At 41.7% G+C, this 17,845-nt stretch overlaps 1 protein-coding gene across 3 annotated transcripts in view; it reads right to left on the reverse strand.

Annotated features, from left to right (window-relative positions):
* slc25a26 (solute carrier family 25 member 26) overlaps positions 1-16,121 on the reverse strand; it is a 53,496-nt gene extending 37,375 nt beyond the window's left edge. For all 3 annotated transcript variants that reach the window (XM_018680104.2, XM_051074812.1, XM_051074813.1), the window contains exons 1-5: positions 15,956-16,121; positions 14,368-14,524; positions 13,144-13,262; positions 6,314-6,418; positions 5,857-5,904 (exon numbers count right to left, since the gene is read on the reverse strand). In XM_018680104.2, the coding sequence (XP_018535620.1) occupies positions 5,857-5,904; positions 6,314-6,418; positions 13,144-13,262; positions 14,368-14,524; positions 15,956-15,988 (462 nt within the window). In that variant the 5' untranslated portion in view covers positions 15,989-16,121. The remainder of the gene's footprint in view (positions 1-5,856; positions 5,905-6,313; positions 6,419-13,143; positions 13,263-14,367; positions 14,525-15,955) is intronic.
* Between the last annotated feature and the right edge of the window lie 1,724 nt (positions 16,122-17,845).

A 17,845-nucleotide genomic window follows, 5' to 3' on the forward strand; every position in this document is an offset into this window, starting at 1 on the left:
CATTATCAATTAGTTTGTCAGTTATTGCCAGAGTGATGTCTTCAGATACCATCCAAACCCAATGTTATAAATGTTTGGTCAGTTTTGCTTGAAAAATGATTTTGAATATTTTAAACATTGAAGTTCCAAAAGTAGAGTAATTCAGAGAGCAAGATTGTTTTAACAAGGCATGTGTGTGCATGCTGTATGGAAGAATAGTTGCTCTGTTAAAAGTTCTTAACTAAATTTCCTGGACAAAATGTGAGGCAATTGATTAATTGGCTGTAACTCAGCCTAAACTAGCCCCAATTTAATCAGTTACAGGAATGCATGAGGAATCGTAGAGAAACAACCAGACAGCAATTCTGAGGGGATAGTTTGATATTTTGCGAAGTACACTTGTTCTTCTTCTTGCCTAGAGCTAGAAGAGAAAAATGATATTACTCTCACGTCTGTATCATAAATATGATGCTACCAACAACAACTTAGCTTAGCACAAAGTGTGGAAACCACAACCAGCACCTTTAAAGTTCACTAATCAACACTTTGTATCCATTTGTTTAATCCATACAAAATGTAAAAATGTCAACTTGCTGCTTTACCAGAGGTTATGTGCCAAATGACTCCTTGGCCAGGACCAGTTGCCAGGCAACCAGCAGAGACTCTAAAAACTTAGCAGCCGCAGCCAAGGAAAGGTCTAGTACACAGGCCTCTGTAAAACAGTAAATTGGTGTTTTTATAGAAGCAGTTTTTGCACAGACACAACATGTTAACGAGTGAGCTTCAGATGTATTGGTAGGCAGATTTTGTTACCTTTGGGCAGAGCCAGGCTGGCTGTTTTTTCCATTTCCATTCTTTGTGCTAAACTAAGTTAGCCTGCTGCCAGTTGTGGCTTCATACTCAGCGTACACTCATGTGAGTGGTAGAAATAATTCTCAGAAAAAAGGGAAATAAGGGTATTTGCAAAACTATCAAACTTGATGCTTACGTACATCTGTATATACAGTTTGTACAGTATGTATATGCACTCTCCTACATCATACAGTACATTAAGAAAACCTAGATCACTGGCTTCTATTATTTTGCTATATCACATACACAGTCAATACACCCACACAACACACACACAACTATAGGTCTCAAGTCATGTCAAGGGTCAGATCGGCAGAGGTCAACAGGTTTTCTCAGCCCTCTTCAGCTACTCACGGATTGATTGATCACAGTGTAAACAGATGGGGCAACACCAGTAGCTCACATACTTAAAAACATCACTTCCATCCAACCAATGGAGCCAAACTCCATTTCATAGGCACTTATTCTACTGGCTTTCAGAGGCTGATAAAAATCTTCTTCTATGACTGTGTAAATAGCTACAAATTGAAAACGGCCCTTACAAACAGTCCAAAATTTAACAAGAAAAGGCACAATATAAGTGAAGAGACATCTCACTGGGAGGTATTGTATTTCATTTTCAAAAGACAGTTTAATATTTTCCTTAGTTTAATTTCTCCTTTTTCCAGTACAATCTTGTGACATTTTCCATTTCACTTAATCCAGTCTAGTTATGCTTTTTTAAGGTGTTGAACTCATTTAAAAGAGTTGGTTTGCTGTTTGGCTCTGACAGACTAATGGCAGCTGCTCTGACAGAGTCCAACTCTAAACACAAAGCAGTAGGAAGCCTCTGCTCCTTCACACGTGTCCCACAAATCCTGCTTTTACATATGTTAAGGAAAATAAACACCTATTGCTTCCCCTGCCCTGTCTCTCTTCCTTCTTTCTGCTCTGTCTCTCCTCTGCTCTGTCTCAGTCATATGAGGGTGTATAAACACGAGCCTCTGTGGATCAGTGCGCACAGAGACAGGATATGAGAGATTCCCCTCACCTCTCCCTTTTGAACCTGCGTCACAGACAGCGAAAAGTGGCTCCTCTCCAAAAAAGGGCCATAGAGGGGTCAGCTCTGCTCTGCTACATGCCTGTTGATACAGTTTCAAGCTCAGCATCCCAGCAGAGGAAGCAGAACTCCCTCATTGCTCTGTATGGACTCTGACTATCGTAACTCAGAGTTCATACCACAACAACTGAGCTGTCAGTACATGGTTGTGATTGCACATACTGCACACACAAACATGCAGACTCAGACACAGAGTTTCACCTTTTAAAACTGAATCCAGAGTGAGTGAGGCTGAGCAGGAGGGCAAACAGCAAGAGAAATCAAACACACTGGAAGGAGTTAGACTAGGGCCCTGAGGGGCCAAAGGGCCCTGCGAGGATTAAGAGAATGGAAGTAAGAAAATGTGCTAGGAGGCCTGTGTGTCTACTGGTTAAAACTGGCAGAAAATTAATTAACGACTACTTTGACATTTATTGTTTTTTTTTTTTTTTTGTCAGTGCTGAAATGCCAATTATTTTATTACTCCAGCTTCTCAAATGTGAAGATTAGCTGCTTTTCCTTGACTTACATTACATAGAACTGAATATCTTTGGGTTTTGAATTGCTTATTAGCCATAACAGGGAATATAAAGACATCACCTTGGGTTATAGTTAATTATGGTGGCCATTTTTGACTGTATTTCTATTTTTTTATAGACCAAATAAATAATTGATAAATTAACAAACAGATGATAGACACATAATAGGACTATCCATGACTGGTTAAAGCTTCTGAAATGTGAATATTTGATGGTTTCCATAATATTAAAAACAATATCCTTGGATTTTGGACAGTTGGTTAGGCAAAACAAACAATCTGAATATGTCAGCTTTGACTATAAGAAGCTGTGGTGGGAATTTTGACTTTTTATTTTATGGACTAAATGATTAGTTGATTGATTAAGAAAACATTCAATAGATTAATCAGTGATGAAAATAGTGCTGCCCTAGTTTGATGACTATCAATACAATTATGTGAACTGTGTGATAGACATCATGTTGTACCACCATCATCAACACCAAATGAGGAAATATGTTTTGGAAGAATGACAATGAAGTTGTTGTGGATGCTCGTGGTGAATCTGATCAGTAAAAACCCAGTTCTAAAAGAGGCCGCAACTGTATAAATCCTAGAGTTGGAGCAGCATCATTTCACCTGTTGGTACCAGTTGAAGGAAACCCAAGTCAGCAAGTCTTTTCTAACAGCCATAACCTTAATGGAGGAAGCAGAGAAGGGATCAACTAAGGATTGAAGAGGAGGAGGGGAAAGCAGAGAGGAAGAGAGGTGTGGCGGGAAGGAGTCTGGATTGAGAGGTGTTTCATAATCCCCGCCGCCAGATCCTTTACCTCAGATTGCCAGGACCCAGCTGTTGGGGTGGGGAAGCTCTGTGGCTGATTCAGAGGCTGGCCTAGGAAAAATATATGTATAACTACAGTAAAGGGAAGATCAGGAACACATTTTTCATCCCAGGGGTGGACTGTTCACTCTCAATCACATTCCTTCCTCCCTTCTTTGTTTGTGTGCTTCCCCAATTCAAATGTGTGAAAAAGGGGATTCATATGAAGTGGCTTCTAGGCTGAGAAGGTGAAAGTGCACAAGAGCTGGAGATATATGCGGCATGGCCATATGCTACAGTTAATCAGGTGATGTTCCAGGTGCCTGAGTCGACTATGTCAGACCCTGTCGACTTCACTTACACCTATCCCTCCACAGTCCTCATACCACCACGTTAATAAATTACTATCTAATAACCCATCTCAGGCTCATTACTCAAACTCAAATTGGAGCGGTTTAGATCAAATCTGAGATCAGCCCACAGCACTTTAGATCACAAAAATAAAGGGCTCACGATAAAAAAAGCCATAATTTTCAGCATGGTGACTGCAGCTCATAAATGTCATAAAGCAGGACTGGTGTGCGATGGGGGAGCAGAGAGTGGGGGTTGGCGGGTGTACACAGTAAAGAGTTGGGTAAAGAGTGAAAAGAGAGAAACTCAGGCTCTACGTTTGAAGCACTACTAATCTTATCATGTCATCTAGTGGTCAGAGGTGGTATTACACAACAAGAGATGTTGGGGCTTGAAATTTGGAGATCCTGACAAAATGACAAACATCACTAGAGGATGAAATATAATTAGAGTCTTGATTAAAAAGACTGCCCTGTGTATTTTCACATAATGAATACAAATTAACACCCAGACAACATGAGCAGCTTATATCTGGGACTTGGAACAAGTGTGTACACTTTCAGAAAGTCCTGAACAAAGTCTTGCTGATGTTAATTAATACGCCCTCGTTTTCAGTGTGCAGAACAAAGTCATTTTTCACGGCACAACTTTATTCACCACAATCTGAATCTTACTGATTTCATGCTCTGCTCAGCTGGAACCCAAAAGGTGCTGACTCAGCGGACAACTTGACAGAACAGACCACTGTAAAGATTAATGTGGTGCAAAAATAAAAAGAATTTAATGCCAATTGGTCAATAGTCCAGATGGAGATTTTAAATGAAAGCTGGGTCCCTTTAGGGGTGTGCTGTGTAAAATCCAACACCTATCCACAGGCAGTTGCGATGATATGGATGTGTGTTGGCACTACAATGCAAACTCGATCGCCAAATTAGTCAAACCTCCACTCCACCTTCCAACTCCAGTCCAGCCTCCCCACTGCGGTAGATCCTCTCACATCCTCAACTAATGTGATATCATGCCCAGCAGAAATGCCTTCTGAAGGCTGCCTAATGAATATATAGCACAGAGAGGACCCCAATTAGTGGGCCAGCTAAGGGGGGGAGGCGCCACGCCATACCACATAAACAAACTTATCTTGACAGGGTCGCTTCGCCAAAGGAGGGAGACGGGCAGATAGTGAGGGAGGCTGAGAGAAAATGAATTACCTTCCTGACACACGTTAAAGCCAATCACTGCTGGAGCATCCTTTGCCGTTCCCGCGCCCCAAATCCCTGCCGCCACCGTTGCGTTTCATCTGCCAGTGTTAGTATGCATACAGGCCGTGCGCCAGCCTCCAAATGTATTCATTTATTCAGAGCCCCTCGGAGAAATCACAGTGTCTTGTTGTCCTTTTTTCCCTGGCTGTCCAGATGGAATTTGCGTGAATAACATCAGTTTAGTGAGGCAGAAAATAAGTACAGGCTAGCACAGCGGAGGAGACTAGATTACGCCCTCTCCCACCTCCCCAAAAACAGGATGGAAAGACAAGTGTCACCTTCATATACTCCTTTCTCCCTCTTCCCTCTGCCTCTCTCATTTTCTTTTCGAGTTCTATTGACACTTAGCAGGTCGGGGGGGGGTCTAAAAGTAAGAGATCTATACAGCTTTCACTACAATTATTTTGTGTTATCATGCACTGCAGGTGCAATTAAACAGAAGATCATGAATCAAAGAACTAGAGCGGCTTTCTCATTACAAAAAGGTGAGCGGCCATCAAGGGAGTGCAGCCCAATGCTCATTTATCCTTGTTTTGTTTTGCATTTATAACACAACTAATTGCATTAATTAATCAGATGTACTTCCAATAAGAGGGAGAGCATCTTGAACAAGTAATTGAATGAGATGAAAGCAGGGAGGAAAAAAAACTGTAAATCAATATTTCCAACTTCAATAAAGCCCAAGAGAAATTAAAATGTCTTCAGTCAGAGGAGTGGAAAGCCTCAATATTCATCTAGCCTACCAAAAAGAATTCACTATACAGCCTTCAAAGAGTCAAGTAAGTGTCTTTAGAATAAAGTCTTGAAGTTGATTTCAGTGGAAGAATGAGGTGTCCTACACGGTTGACTGAAACTAAACTTAACCGCACACAGACATGACATGTGTGATCGGCTTTAGAACAGGTGTTATTGATTGTGATCACTGTAAGAAGTGAATGACAGACAAACACAGATATGAGTGAGTGAAGGACAGAGAACAAATCAGCGGAATTAATCCTACCTCTCTGAGAACTGTACTCCCGAATCCTCTGTACAAGCCTCGAACACCCTGCTCAGAGAAAACAGATTCAAACAGACACATTTTAACAAACACACTATCACAGTCCACACACTTGATGTCATTTAATCTGATTGGATTTGATTACATAAATAAATAAATGCTTTAATTTAAAAAAAAACAGTCAGATTTACTGGATAGCACAAATAATATCAATAAGTCAAACTGGTTTAGAGGTTGCAGATGAAAGGTTTGTTTAATTGATATGTGAAAGCAAAATACAGGATTAAAGAATAATTCTGGTTTATTACATCCTCTAATTTTCATAATTCTGGGATTTTCTCTGCTTAACTGTCTGACTACCTCTTGCCCCAACAGTGGTATTATTACCAACAGGAAAAACACATTCAAAAAGTTGCATTAAACTAGAATTATCCTTAAAGAAATGATTGCTGTGTACCTCTTCTCTGAACGTAGCCAGAAGCATGTGGTAGGTGGTGGATGAGGGAGAAGCTTGGGTCCTTTGTTTGACCACCTCTGTGGGGACACGGATAAGACACGCCACCTATAGGATGGAAAGAGCATGAGTAAAACCAACCACACAGCTACAATCTCAATCTAGAGCGTTGTGTTTGCTTCTTAAGGGCTTTGGATACTGTAAACATATTGCATTTAATTGCAGGTTGTTGAGTGAGCAAAGATGCTCCTCACTGCGTCACAAAGGTGCCCCGTTGCTTTACACAATACTATCCTGTATATGTTTTTGCTACATGGCAGGTGGCCATGATATGGCACGGCCTGAGGAGAGCAATTAAATCGAGCTGGCAAGCTAACAAGTGCTTTAGTTAGTCTGCAATTGAGCCAATTAACACAACCAGTACACACAGCAGACATGACACCTGAGCAAAAGGTAAGAAGGTCATCAGGCTGACTGTGTATCTGTGTCCAAACAACATGCACTTCCATCAAACACAGTGATAGATCCAGACACACATGTACACCTCAGTAACCTCACTCCCTGCTACAAGTTCCAACCCATCCACCATATGTCAACAAAAATATGGAGTGCCAACAGCTAGTGAAGATAGACATGAATATTTATGCTTCATAACTCCCATCGCCCTAAAGGCAGGCAGGCAGGCAGGCAGGCAGGCAGGCAGGCACAGCTGCCCACCTGGCGACTTGATTTCCCATTTATCCTGTATCAGAGCGGAAATACCGGCTAACGGCAAGCAATCTTACAGAGCGATTGGTGAGCCGCCCCCCCTGCTGTGACTCCCCTCGGTCATACAGATGCCAGTCTGCCTGGTGCCACCCTCTCGCCACACCGACGTGGAGGGGTAGAGGAGGAAAGAGAAAAAGAGTAGTAGAGGCACTGCAATAAAGACAGAATGCACCCCTCTTCTGTTTTGCACCTTCTCTGTTCAGTTATCCATACTGACTGCATTTGGGCCCTAACATAAGTTTTAGAGCGGACGGACACTGGAGGATAAGGCTCTTCCGCCGTGCTCTGCGAGGGGAGAGAAGGCTACCCCAACAGCTGTTACAGGGCTCATTTCTGTCAGCCGCTCATCCTCTCTGTCGTCTCCTCTGCCAGACACCAAGGACACCTTATGAGCAAAAAACGTGAGTAAATGTCGAGCACAAAGAAGAAAAGATACCTCAGCAGTGCTAGGAGTCAAGTGAAATCACAGACTTAGCCACATAATACATGGACCTAAGCAGGCAAAGATTTTTTTTCTCTGTATCTCTAAAAATTCTATCAATTTTGGTTTGGCCCATTTTTCAGCTTTGTTTTGACCTTCACTGACTATATCACTTTTGATGTAGGCCAGTGCAAGTCCCTCCTCTGTTCAATACACAGTGAGCAGATAAACCTCACTCTCTGTACATAAGAGCAACAACAAAAGGCTTGAATGAGTGTCTATAAAGAATTCAGTGCATTTCTCATTGGTAATTCAGGTGAGTATGACCATGTTCTAGCTGCATCCTAACCGTGGTGCAACAGTACCACCAAGTGGCCAATCTTCCATCTGCATCACCACCCTATGATAACTAAGCTGGCTGCATCCATCTCAGAGATCTCATTTGCCCTCCCTTTGGTCAAGTTACCATTTATAATACATTGTACATCATGTTTTCCCCAAACCAATTCTCCAAAGGAGCAGAATAAGGCAGCTAAACAGAAAGAAAGTGGCTATGACAAGTAATTACTGACGTAATTGGATGGGGGGCTCTGAGTGGAGACGGCCTTTCCTCTCTTGTCACTGCAGAGTGGGAAGGCAGAATGAGGCTGAGATTATACCAAATAAATTAGGGACATTGTTTATTTGGGAGTAATTTGCACACCAAAGGGTGGGGAGAAGGATGTTGAATGAATAGAAGATAAAGTGTGCAGCCTCTGAGGCCATTTCAGATCTCTGAAAACAGCAGCAAATGGGGGCAACGTTGGTGATGGATCGGGGCCATGATAAAATAGGGCTGCAGCTAAAGAAAGTCTGGCTCATATTTTGGCAGGAGATGTAGAGGAAGTTTGCCATTATGTTATAAAGAATCAAAGAAAGACTTAAAGATTTAGGAAGGTGCTTCTCACTAGAAGTCAGTCTTGGTACCTCACGTTTAGAGGAGGGCTGTAGGTGGAAGGCTGTGAGGACATCTGTTTCTTCACCCACTTCGCTTGCCCTTCATTCTCAATCCTTTCCTCTGGCTTGTAAACTTATTACAAACCCATTGGCAGTCTTTTAAATTCCTGCTACCATTCATCTTTATTTACAAGCTGTTGAATTCATCAAACGGCGTTAATTAGGAGGCTGTCTGCCTGTGATTGGAGCCTTTCAGTTTCCCTTGGCCTGTTGTTGTTAATCCAAATGACAGAACATGTTTTCAATTTCCAGCACTGGCCGCCAAACAACAAGGTAAGAAGCTGGTGCTCGATCATTGGCAAACCACAGTAAGGAATGGGAAATTAGCAGAGACTCACAGCACATTATCGGCATAGCCAGCGAATCAATCTGCAAATTGAGTCATTACATCCCTCTCTCCTCTATTCCATCGCTCCATCCCTCTTTCACCACTAACAGCCATCAGGACACAGTGGTTGGTCAATCGGGACTGGGAATACCATTTGGCACCACAGAGAGACAACAGGTAAGAAAAACATACAGCCTGCATCAACCTCATTTATTTAGATTTATTTGTCATTAAAATTTACTGCATTCACCAGCAAAACAAACAATTTGCCAAAGAGGAAGTGCAGTAGCCACACATATAAAGAAACTGCAGAACAAACAACAGAGGGAAATGTGCAATTTACTTGAGAAGATAACCAAGCAGAATTTTTCTTTAACTGCCTGCCACAACTTTTTATTTTAACAATTCCCAAACCAACAGACAAATTAGTTCCAGCTGAAAAGTTTGCTTAACAACTTAATCTCTTACAATCATGAGATGATAAGTGGAACAAAAACTGCTCTAAAATCCTGTTGTTTAATCTAATCTGTGGTGGAAAAACAGTGGCCTCTCACTCAATACCAGAATTTCACAAATCTAAAATCTCTGTGGCAACAGAGTAAAGCCAGTGTGGACACCAAAATCTACATCCCTCCCTTTGAAAGACAGTACGTACCAGTACCAAAATCACATGACTTCACAAGCTCATTCCTGGAAATACATCATAGTAACATGAAAGACTAAAATATGGGGCGACAACGGAAGAATCAAGGAAGAGAGGGAAGAAAAAAGGTCATGAAGAAAAGGGGTAGAGATGAGGACACTGTGCGTCTCCAACTTTGAAACAACAGCCAATAAATCACAGCGCGTGGCGCTGCTCGAAGGCAATGCATGGATTATTCCTCAGTGCCAAGTTAAGTGGCTGCCAGTTTCTCCCCCCTCCAAAAAAACTCCTCCCTCGTGCTACCTCCTTCTCTCTGTCCCCCTATCTTGTCACGTCACACTGTATTTTCCAGTACATCCTCCCACAGACGTGTGGCGGTGAAAGGGGAAGAGTGGGGGGTGTGGGGAGGGGAGGGTTTATAGATGCGGGAGAAGCCCGCCGCCTGGCCTTGACAAATGAGCTTTCAGGGCAGACGTCGAGCGAATGGGAATGAAGATAAATCTGATCTAATGGCTGGATAACAGCCTGCTAGAGCCTGACAGACGCCATCAGCTTACACATTCTTTATGGGAGCGTCCCACCACTGCAGTCACACAAACACCAGGACACTTCTGTCGAGGGGATTTCTCTCATTGTCTTGACCCTCTTGTTATTTCTCCCCACAACTTCCTACCGTCCTCCTCTCTGTCCTCTCCATCTCCATCTCCTCTGTTTTTGTACACAAGTTGAACCAGGTGTTAAGTAGGTTACCACAGAAATGACATAAGTTATCCACCAGCCCTCTGCTGTGTATTTCCACCACCCAAATTCTAATGAATTAATTAACATATTTAGATCTTTAATTTTCAATTTATTTTTGAAATAATGATTGTTGTACTCTCACAAGTATTTCACATATAGTGATTGCTGTGATGAGGATTGTTGTTGCTGAATAAGCCTAACCATTCTTCCTTCCCCTCGATGAACATCTGTTAGACCGAAGGCTTGACTATAAAGATGAAAATGCTTCAATTTAAGTGTGTATATGTCTCCTCGTTTCTTTCTTACAATTCCCATCTCATACTCTATGCAGAATAAATTCTGCTACAACTCCCTCTGGTACGATCATAATAGACTTTGAATGAAGTCCACATCTAGTAAGTTAGTGCCAAGTCGAGCACATCATCCACAGAGAGAGGCTCGGGGATGGGATTAGCACAGCAATAAGTCCCATAAAGCTTCTGTTGTGAATGTTGCAGAGCGGAAACAGTTGGTAAAACACAACTAAATGGACTCCTGGGGAAAGGATCATGGGCTGATGAAGGGGTGGAGTCAGGAAGTCAAGCAAGAACCAAATAAAAAGTTGCTGCTTCTTCTTCTTCTTCTTCTTCTTCTTTAAGTCCCTGTGTGTCAAAGCCTGCCAGCACCCAGCTGCTCCCAGCAAGAGAGAGACAAGCAGGAGGAAGAGCCACAGAGAAACACACTGAAAACAAGTGGCCCTGTCGCACACTGGCAGAACAGAACTATAATGCAGAGTGGAAGATGAAAAATAATGCTAATGAAAATCTGTTGGGAGTCTACATTCATGTTGGCATCAATGTGATCTATGCTACTGAATAATAATTCAGATTTCCACTGAGGTAGGTGAGAGGAGAGAACTTGAGCTGCTAACATGATTACATACTGTACTAAAATACATTTAAAAGAGCAGCTAAGAAATGATAAAGATGCAGCTGGTGAGATGGCTTCTTCTTTATGAACATGAAATAGAGGCAAAAGGGGCAATGGTGGCTTAAACCTGGAGGATATACACACTGAGCTGAACAGGTACCTTACAGGTAGAGTCTTGCTGAAGTGTGTAATTTTCATCTTGCCTCCAGCCATCATAACACATTATCTCAAAGGATTTTGCAGGATTTGGTAGAGCCTGTGTAGGCTCTATCAAAAAGTGCCACAATATACCTTACAAAAAAGTAAAATATAATATAATATAATAAAGAAGGGGAAAAAGGGGAAAAAGACACAAAATATGTGATGAAAATATATAATGAGAGCTGCAACTATCAACTATTGCTGTTATCAAAAGATCTATCAGTTATTTGCCTATAAGCAGACTATTAAAAAATGTTGCAACTTCACATTGTTTGTATTGTCTGACCAATAGTCCAAAACCAAAAGGTATTTAGAGACTACAAATCTTCATTTAAGCAAACTCTTGGCATTTCTGCTTGATAAACAACTTCAATGATCAATCGATTATCCAAACTGATTCAATTCATTTTCTGTCAATCTGCTAACTGATTAATCCACTAACTGCTACAGCACCAGACGTAACAAATCTATTGCACCTAAGCTAATCTAGCTGCCACCACCTCCATTAGGCCCTCAGTGCAATAACTTTTAATTAAAAGTCATTAACAAAGAGTGAAGAGGCACAGAATCATATGTGGCAGCAGTTGCATCATAGCGCAGGCATTTAGGCGTTGCGTACAACTCGGGGCAGCACTGGGGTAGACCTTTCATGGCTAAGCCTGAAGATTACTCTCTTTGAACAAGACGTATCCAGTTGCCAGAATGCAGAGGGATGCCGCCCCTGCTCTGCTCAGCTCCATTCCAAGGATTTGTGCGTTTGATGTGCTCAAATCCAGAACAGCAGGAAAGGGGTTAAAGGTGGCCGCAACCCCAGCCTCACCTTTCACACTCATCTGCACTGTGCCACAGAAAAAAGTTGAAAAAATTTGCAGACTTTTAAATGTTAAACCCCTACAGTATCTGCAATAACTGCCCCACTGATTATGACAACTAGAGGATATAAACCAAGTGCAACGCTTATTGAATTTGTGCTAATCTGAGAGTAACACGGTGTCCTCTTCTCAACACTGTGACACGCCAAGACACGGATCAACTCAAGCACAGAGAAAACCCTTCCATGTGGAATAATCCCATTTCATAAACATGCAAAACTTGGCTAAATTACATCCATCCAAAAGCCATGAATACTGAAAACCTAGTATTTTGCAGAAAGCTGTGGTGGTATAGCAGGGGGGCATCGCTCTTTCCATACCCCCCCATACTTCCCTCTACCCCCCTTCATGCCAGTGCGAATACCCTCAGCCCCCATATGGCTTGGATTCCATGGTTCACTGTGAGTGATTGGGAGAGGATGGGCTGAGGAAATTGCGCTGTTCCTCGTTGCGTTCGAGCCCGAATTCCCCAGACTAAATTGGTAGAGTCTGGGGGCCCGAGCTGGGAAAGTAGATGAGTCAATAGGCAGTAATGAGATCTTATTTACCCAGCTGGTGAGGGGGAAATGCTGGAAAGGTCCAGAGGAAGCCCCCTTAACTCGCCCAGCTGGACCGTAGGGCCACAAGCCAAAACCACACACCCACCCACCCTTCCCCTGCTGCCCCCTTGTATAGTGGTCTGTGAAATTTGAAAGGCAATAACGTTACCAGACATGCCGGTGCGCTCATTTGGGATTACAGTAGTGGGAAATGAACAACAAGGGAGCAAGTGCGTAAAAGCGCAATAAAAAGTGCGTAGGACATCTGGCTATCTGAAGATGGAATGACTGAGATTTGTTTAAGCAAACACAAATACACAGGATTTAAATGTGTCCTGGCAAAGTGAAACAGAAGTATAAATCCACACTTAAGGGGAGACAAAAGTTGGAGAGAATGAGGGACAGCAAGACTTACTATTTCACCCAGGGAGGCGGCCAGCATGTGAGTGACAGGTGCCACGTGCGGCGCTGCTACTGCTCCGCCAGCACCAAGCAGGGACTTTGTGCATTCGTAGGTGACAAAGAAAGCAGCAGCTGAAACCAAGCAGAACCACAGCCATTTAAGGCCCATTAGTCAACCAGCATACAGCAATTAATATCCCTCACTACCACTGACAGGGGAGACACTGAGGTGTGTGTGTGTGTGTGTGTGTGTGTGTGTGTGTGTGTGTGTGTGTGTGTGTGTGTGTGTGTGTGTGCCTGCGAAATAGAGGTAAAAGCTAAGAGTGTGTCTCGTGTGGAAAAAGCTCAGTCTTTACTTTTGCTATTCAAATCAATTCATGCCGCAGAAGTGTTGAAATCACGAGCAAACGGCATCAAACAGATTCTATTCAAACCAACAACAATATCTCATGTTCACAAAAAAGGGTTTAGGCTTAGTTATAATGATCCATTAAATCAGCAACAGATTTGCTTATAAGTTTATTGATTTTCAAATACCACTGCTTCTATTTACATCTCACAGAATCTAAATAGAGCTGCCTGCAATTATCCATGAATTCTTGACTAATGCAAAACAGTGACCTCGACTTTTGACCACCAGAAATCTAATCAGTCTATCTTTGAGTCCATCTAAATGTTTGAGCCAAATTTGAAGAAATTTGCCTCAGAACATTCCTGGGATACCACAGTCACAAGGTCACGGTGACCTTGACCTTTGACCACCAAAATCTATTCAGTTCATGCCTGCACACATAAAAATATATTTCTATATTTATAACTTCTTACACTCAAAGAGCTGCTCAGAAATACAGTGGAAATAGCAGACTGACTTTGAACAGTTTGTAAGACTGGTGCATATGTAGTAGGTTTGCTTATAGATGCAATGATGTGTTCCTTCCAATTCAAATAAAATTCTGTCTTCAAGAAAGTCAACTTAAAAATTTAGGTCATTTTTTCATAATAAGTAAACAAAATAAATTAATGTGTAATAGCTAAAGGAGCTCTCAACACCCAACTAAAATCATTACTCTCTGGGATGTTATGACCCATACAGGAAGGTTGAGTCTCAATATGATTTCAGACAAAGAAGAATCTTTGTTGTGCTGTGTGTACCTCTGGGAGAGCATTCTTCACAAACAATAGTGAACAGCAAACCTTCATCAGAACATATATCCAGCAATCACATTAAGCGCCTTACCATTGGGGAAGGAGCCGACAGCAGCAGATGGGACCCCAGCGTAGATGCCCCTGAAGCCCCCTGCCTTGTAGAAGCCCTGCTGACTCTGCAGTCTGGTCTTAATGGTGTCCAGGGGGAAGAGGGTCAGATCCACACACATCCCTGCACAGCCTCCTGCCTGGGGATGAGTTGTATCAATTTGAGATCACTTTGTAAGACGCAGAGCTTCAATATACACTCTTTAACAGCAGTGAGTAGAAGAAGTATTCAGATTTAAACCTGCTTTTTAATTATTTTTTGTCCACTTGAGGGCAGCACAAAGAGCATTGACATATCATTGTTGCTATGGTAAAGAAAATTACACATCCAGCAGACACAGGGCAACATTAGGCATCACGGATTGGTATCCATGGTCTCTTAACAACTCTGGTGGAAATATCTGGTTCTTCAGCTGCTAAATGCTATACTGTGTTCTAATTACTAACTTTGTATTCAAGTGCAGGGCAGGTAATATAAAATGGTCTTGTCAGAGCTTTTTGCTTAAAAAAAAAAGCTGGCTCTCAAAGAGCACATCAACACGAAGACATTTTTACTCTTTTTACTCCACCAACAAAAAAGTAAAGATATGGGCTGTACAAGTAAAGTAAGTGTACACCTCCATGAGGTTGGCACCCCATGTGATCAGGATATGGCTAAAATGACTTCAATTCCTTTGTGCACAAAAAATAAAAATTTGTGCTTGAACCACTTTTTGAGTAATTAATTAATTTAAATTATTAAGCCCATTGACGCCCAAGTGACTCCAAAGTGGAATCATTCATTTGTATATCGTTTGTGCAGTACATATCTGTGCCTCATTATGTACTTTGGACATTAAGGTACTGATACATTTCTCAAAAACAATATATTAGAATTTTTTTTTTTTTTTTTTTTTTTGAAAGACTGGCTCAAGTTTAGATTATCTATTTCTACATACTTTCAGTAAAATAGAGTAAGTAATTTTCTGTGCTGGCAGGCATTTAATTCTTTGACACTGATTACTGGTGGCAGTGTCCAAAGTTCCCAGTAAATTTAGACACACATGATAAGGCAAATATGAATAACTCTTGTCTAGAATATAAATATATAATAAAAGTGAAAATGACGGTCTACTAAACACAGCTGGTTCTGCCTGAAAGCACACACAATGACACTTTCTGTCTAGTTCATCCATGATAGTCCTTTTAATAACTCAGTTAGGTTCCTTCCATCATATCAGAATATTGTATTATCTTGCAATTATCGAGCTTGCGCAGTGGCTGCGAGAAGAAGACTCATCATCCGTAAATATTTAAAATGTCAAGAACCTGTGTGTCCAGGAGGTTACACAGGTCACTGTGGTCTACATTTATTTCGCGCTAGTCTGCTACTGCTTTTTGCCAACAGGTTAATATTATAGAAGGTTATATGCAGAACGCAAACAAATTTCAAAACTTAAGCTCTTGTTGTAAGTCCGTGTTCATATAGCAAGTAACGGACAGAATTTGTGATACGCTGTGGTCACGTTAGAGACTGGCTGATGAGAAAATTGACACATTCGATAACAATTTGTAGAAAATGACCAACTTACAACCAGGGACGCGACAAACTCTCGTCTCTCCATGTTCCGGTCTTGCTGTCAGCCGTTCAGCCCGTGAAATTTTCGACTGCCGAGCATGTTTGACACGCCACTGAAATCAAAACATGCCTGTCAAGGACGCTGCCATCTTGCCCGAATTACTTCCGCGTGACGCCACGACGCACGTTCTTCACGTGACGCTCAACGCCTTTGAGCGAGTGAAGTCGTGTCCTACTGACTTTACTGACAGCGTGCAGATCAGATAATCAGGAGTTATAGGGAGAAAGCGAAGGAAAACAGAGAGAATACATGCAGTCACTCAGCAGCATTGCTGTTGTTTTAAAAAACATAGTTGTACTAAAAATTGTCGCAAGACACAAAAAATACCTGCTTTCCTTACTCATGCACATATATGGTGCTCATGGAAATGCTGATTAAAAGTGGTTAAACGTTCATTTTCATGTGTTCCATCTCAACATTCTCTCCTCAACAGTCAGACTGATCACTTCTATGGACTCAAGGGTGTCACCTGATGAGTGAAACTATTGCAGGTCCTCTTAATTTGGTGTTTGAGTGATGTGTGGTAGTTGCTAAGGTGAGCTATTTGGCCACTATTTAGTTCAGTTGAATTACAGAATATTTTGTGATGGAGCTCTTAAACAACGCTCAATTTTGCCTTTTCAACATTTCAAATGAATGTGGAGCCACAGGAAATAAACACACTGAGCAAAGTAATCATTGAGTGGCAAACTCTAACTTCATTTTCTCCTGAACTAATCAGACTCATCATAATTATCATATTCACAGGAAAACAAAGGCAGAGGATGAAAGGAGACTTTTAATGAGTTTAAAAGTATATCAGTATGGTCTTAATCCAACCTGATTCTATCTAAAATAAATTTGTTTTGGGATTTTTTCTGTTATTCGACCACAAATCAAAAATTTCTGATTGATATAATAAAGTAATATTATGTAAATTAAATCTTGTTAAAATCAGATTTTTAAAAAAGTATAAAAGTCAAAAATGTGATTCTGTGACCTACCTTCACACACACACACACTTGTGTTGCTACTCCATAACTGAACGGGCCTCTCCCTGGTGATACCGTTGAGTGAGTGTGCTCAGGTGAGTGTGTTCTTTTCCAGTGACACACCGACTGGGTTATTTATGGGCTGCTGTCAGCCAGGCAGCTCCTCCTATTAGGGAAGAGCAGGCGAGGGGCCACCACCTCTTTATTCAGCCCGGACCCAATGATGTCTGGGCTGAGTGCGCCCAGTTTGAAGCTCTGTGCCCATCATCCATCTTGTTGAAGCGGGTCTCGCAGGGATCCCGTTGGATGTGAGCCCCAGCTGGATCTGGACGAGGCCGCTGTCTCCGCTGTCTCGATCTGTATTAGCCCTGAGGACAGCAACAGCATCGCTTACGCTCTGCTTTTCACGCTTTTATTGTCTTGATGCAGCACTTCAGAAGAAGAAGAAGAGTTCAGAGGACAAATGTGTAAGGATTTCTCTGTTGCTGTGGTCTCTTTTAGCCATATTATTCAGTCATATTTCACTCCCCTGAAAATACACAATGGTTATTTATCGTGACACTGACTTTGTGCTAGTGAGTCAACATCACAGCACATCCTCAATGCAGACTTAAACATTGCTGTCCCCCAGCTCAGTCAATACAGCACATTAATTCTATGCCATACCTGAAATTGATTTTTTTTTTTCTTTCTGTTGTTGTCAAGAAGCTTGCAGAGTCCTGTCTGTTCCATCATGTAAAGCCATTTATCACTCTGTCACCACATGTCCTTGGTTATTGGGATTTTTGTCATTTGTGCTCCAAATGCTGTATTCCTATAAGTCTCAATTGACTGTTTGCAAATCTTAAGGTGTCATTAAAAATGCAGAAAT

This window comes from Lates calcarifer, linkage group LG12 (genome assembly GCF_001640805.2).
Source record: "Lates calcarifer isolate ASB-BC8 linkage group LG12, TLL_Latcal_v3, whole genome shotgun sequence".
Classification (NCBI taxonomy): Eukaryota; Metazoa; Chordata; class Actinopteri; family Centropomidae; genus Lates; species Lates calcarifer.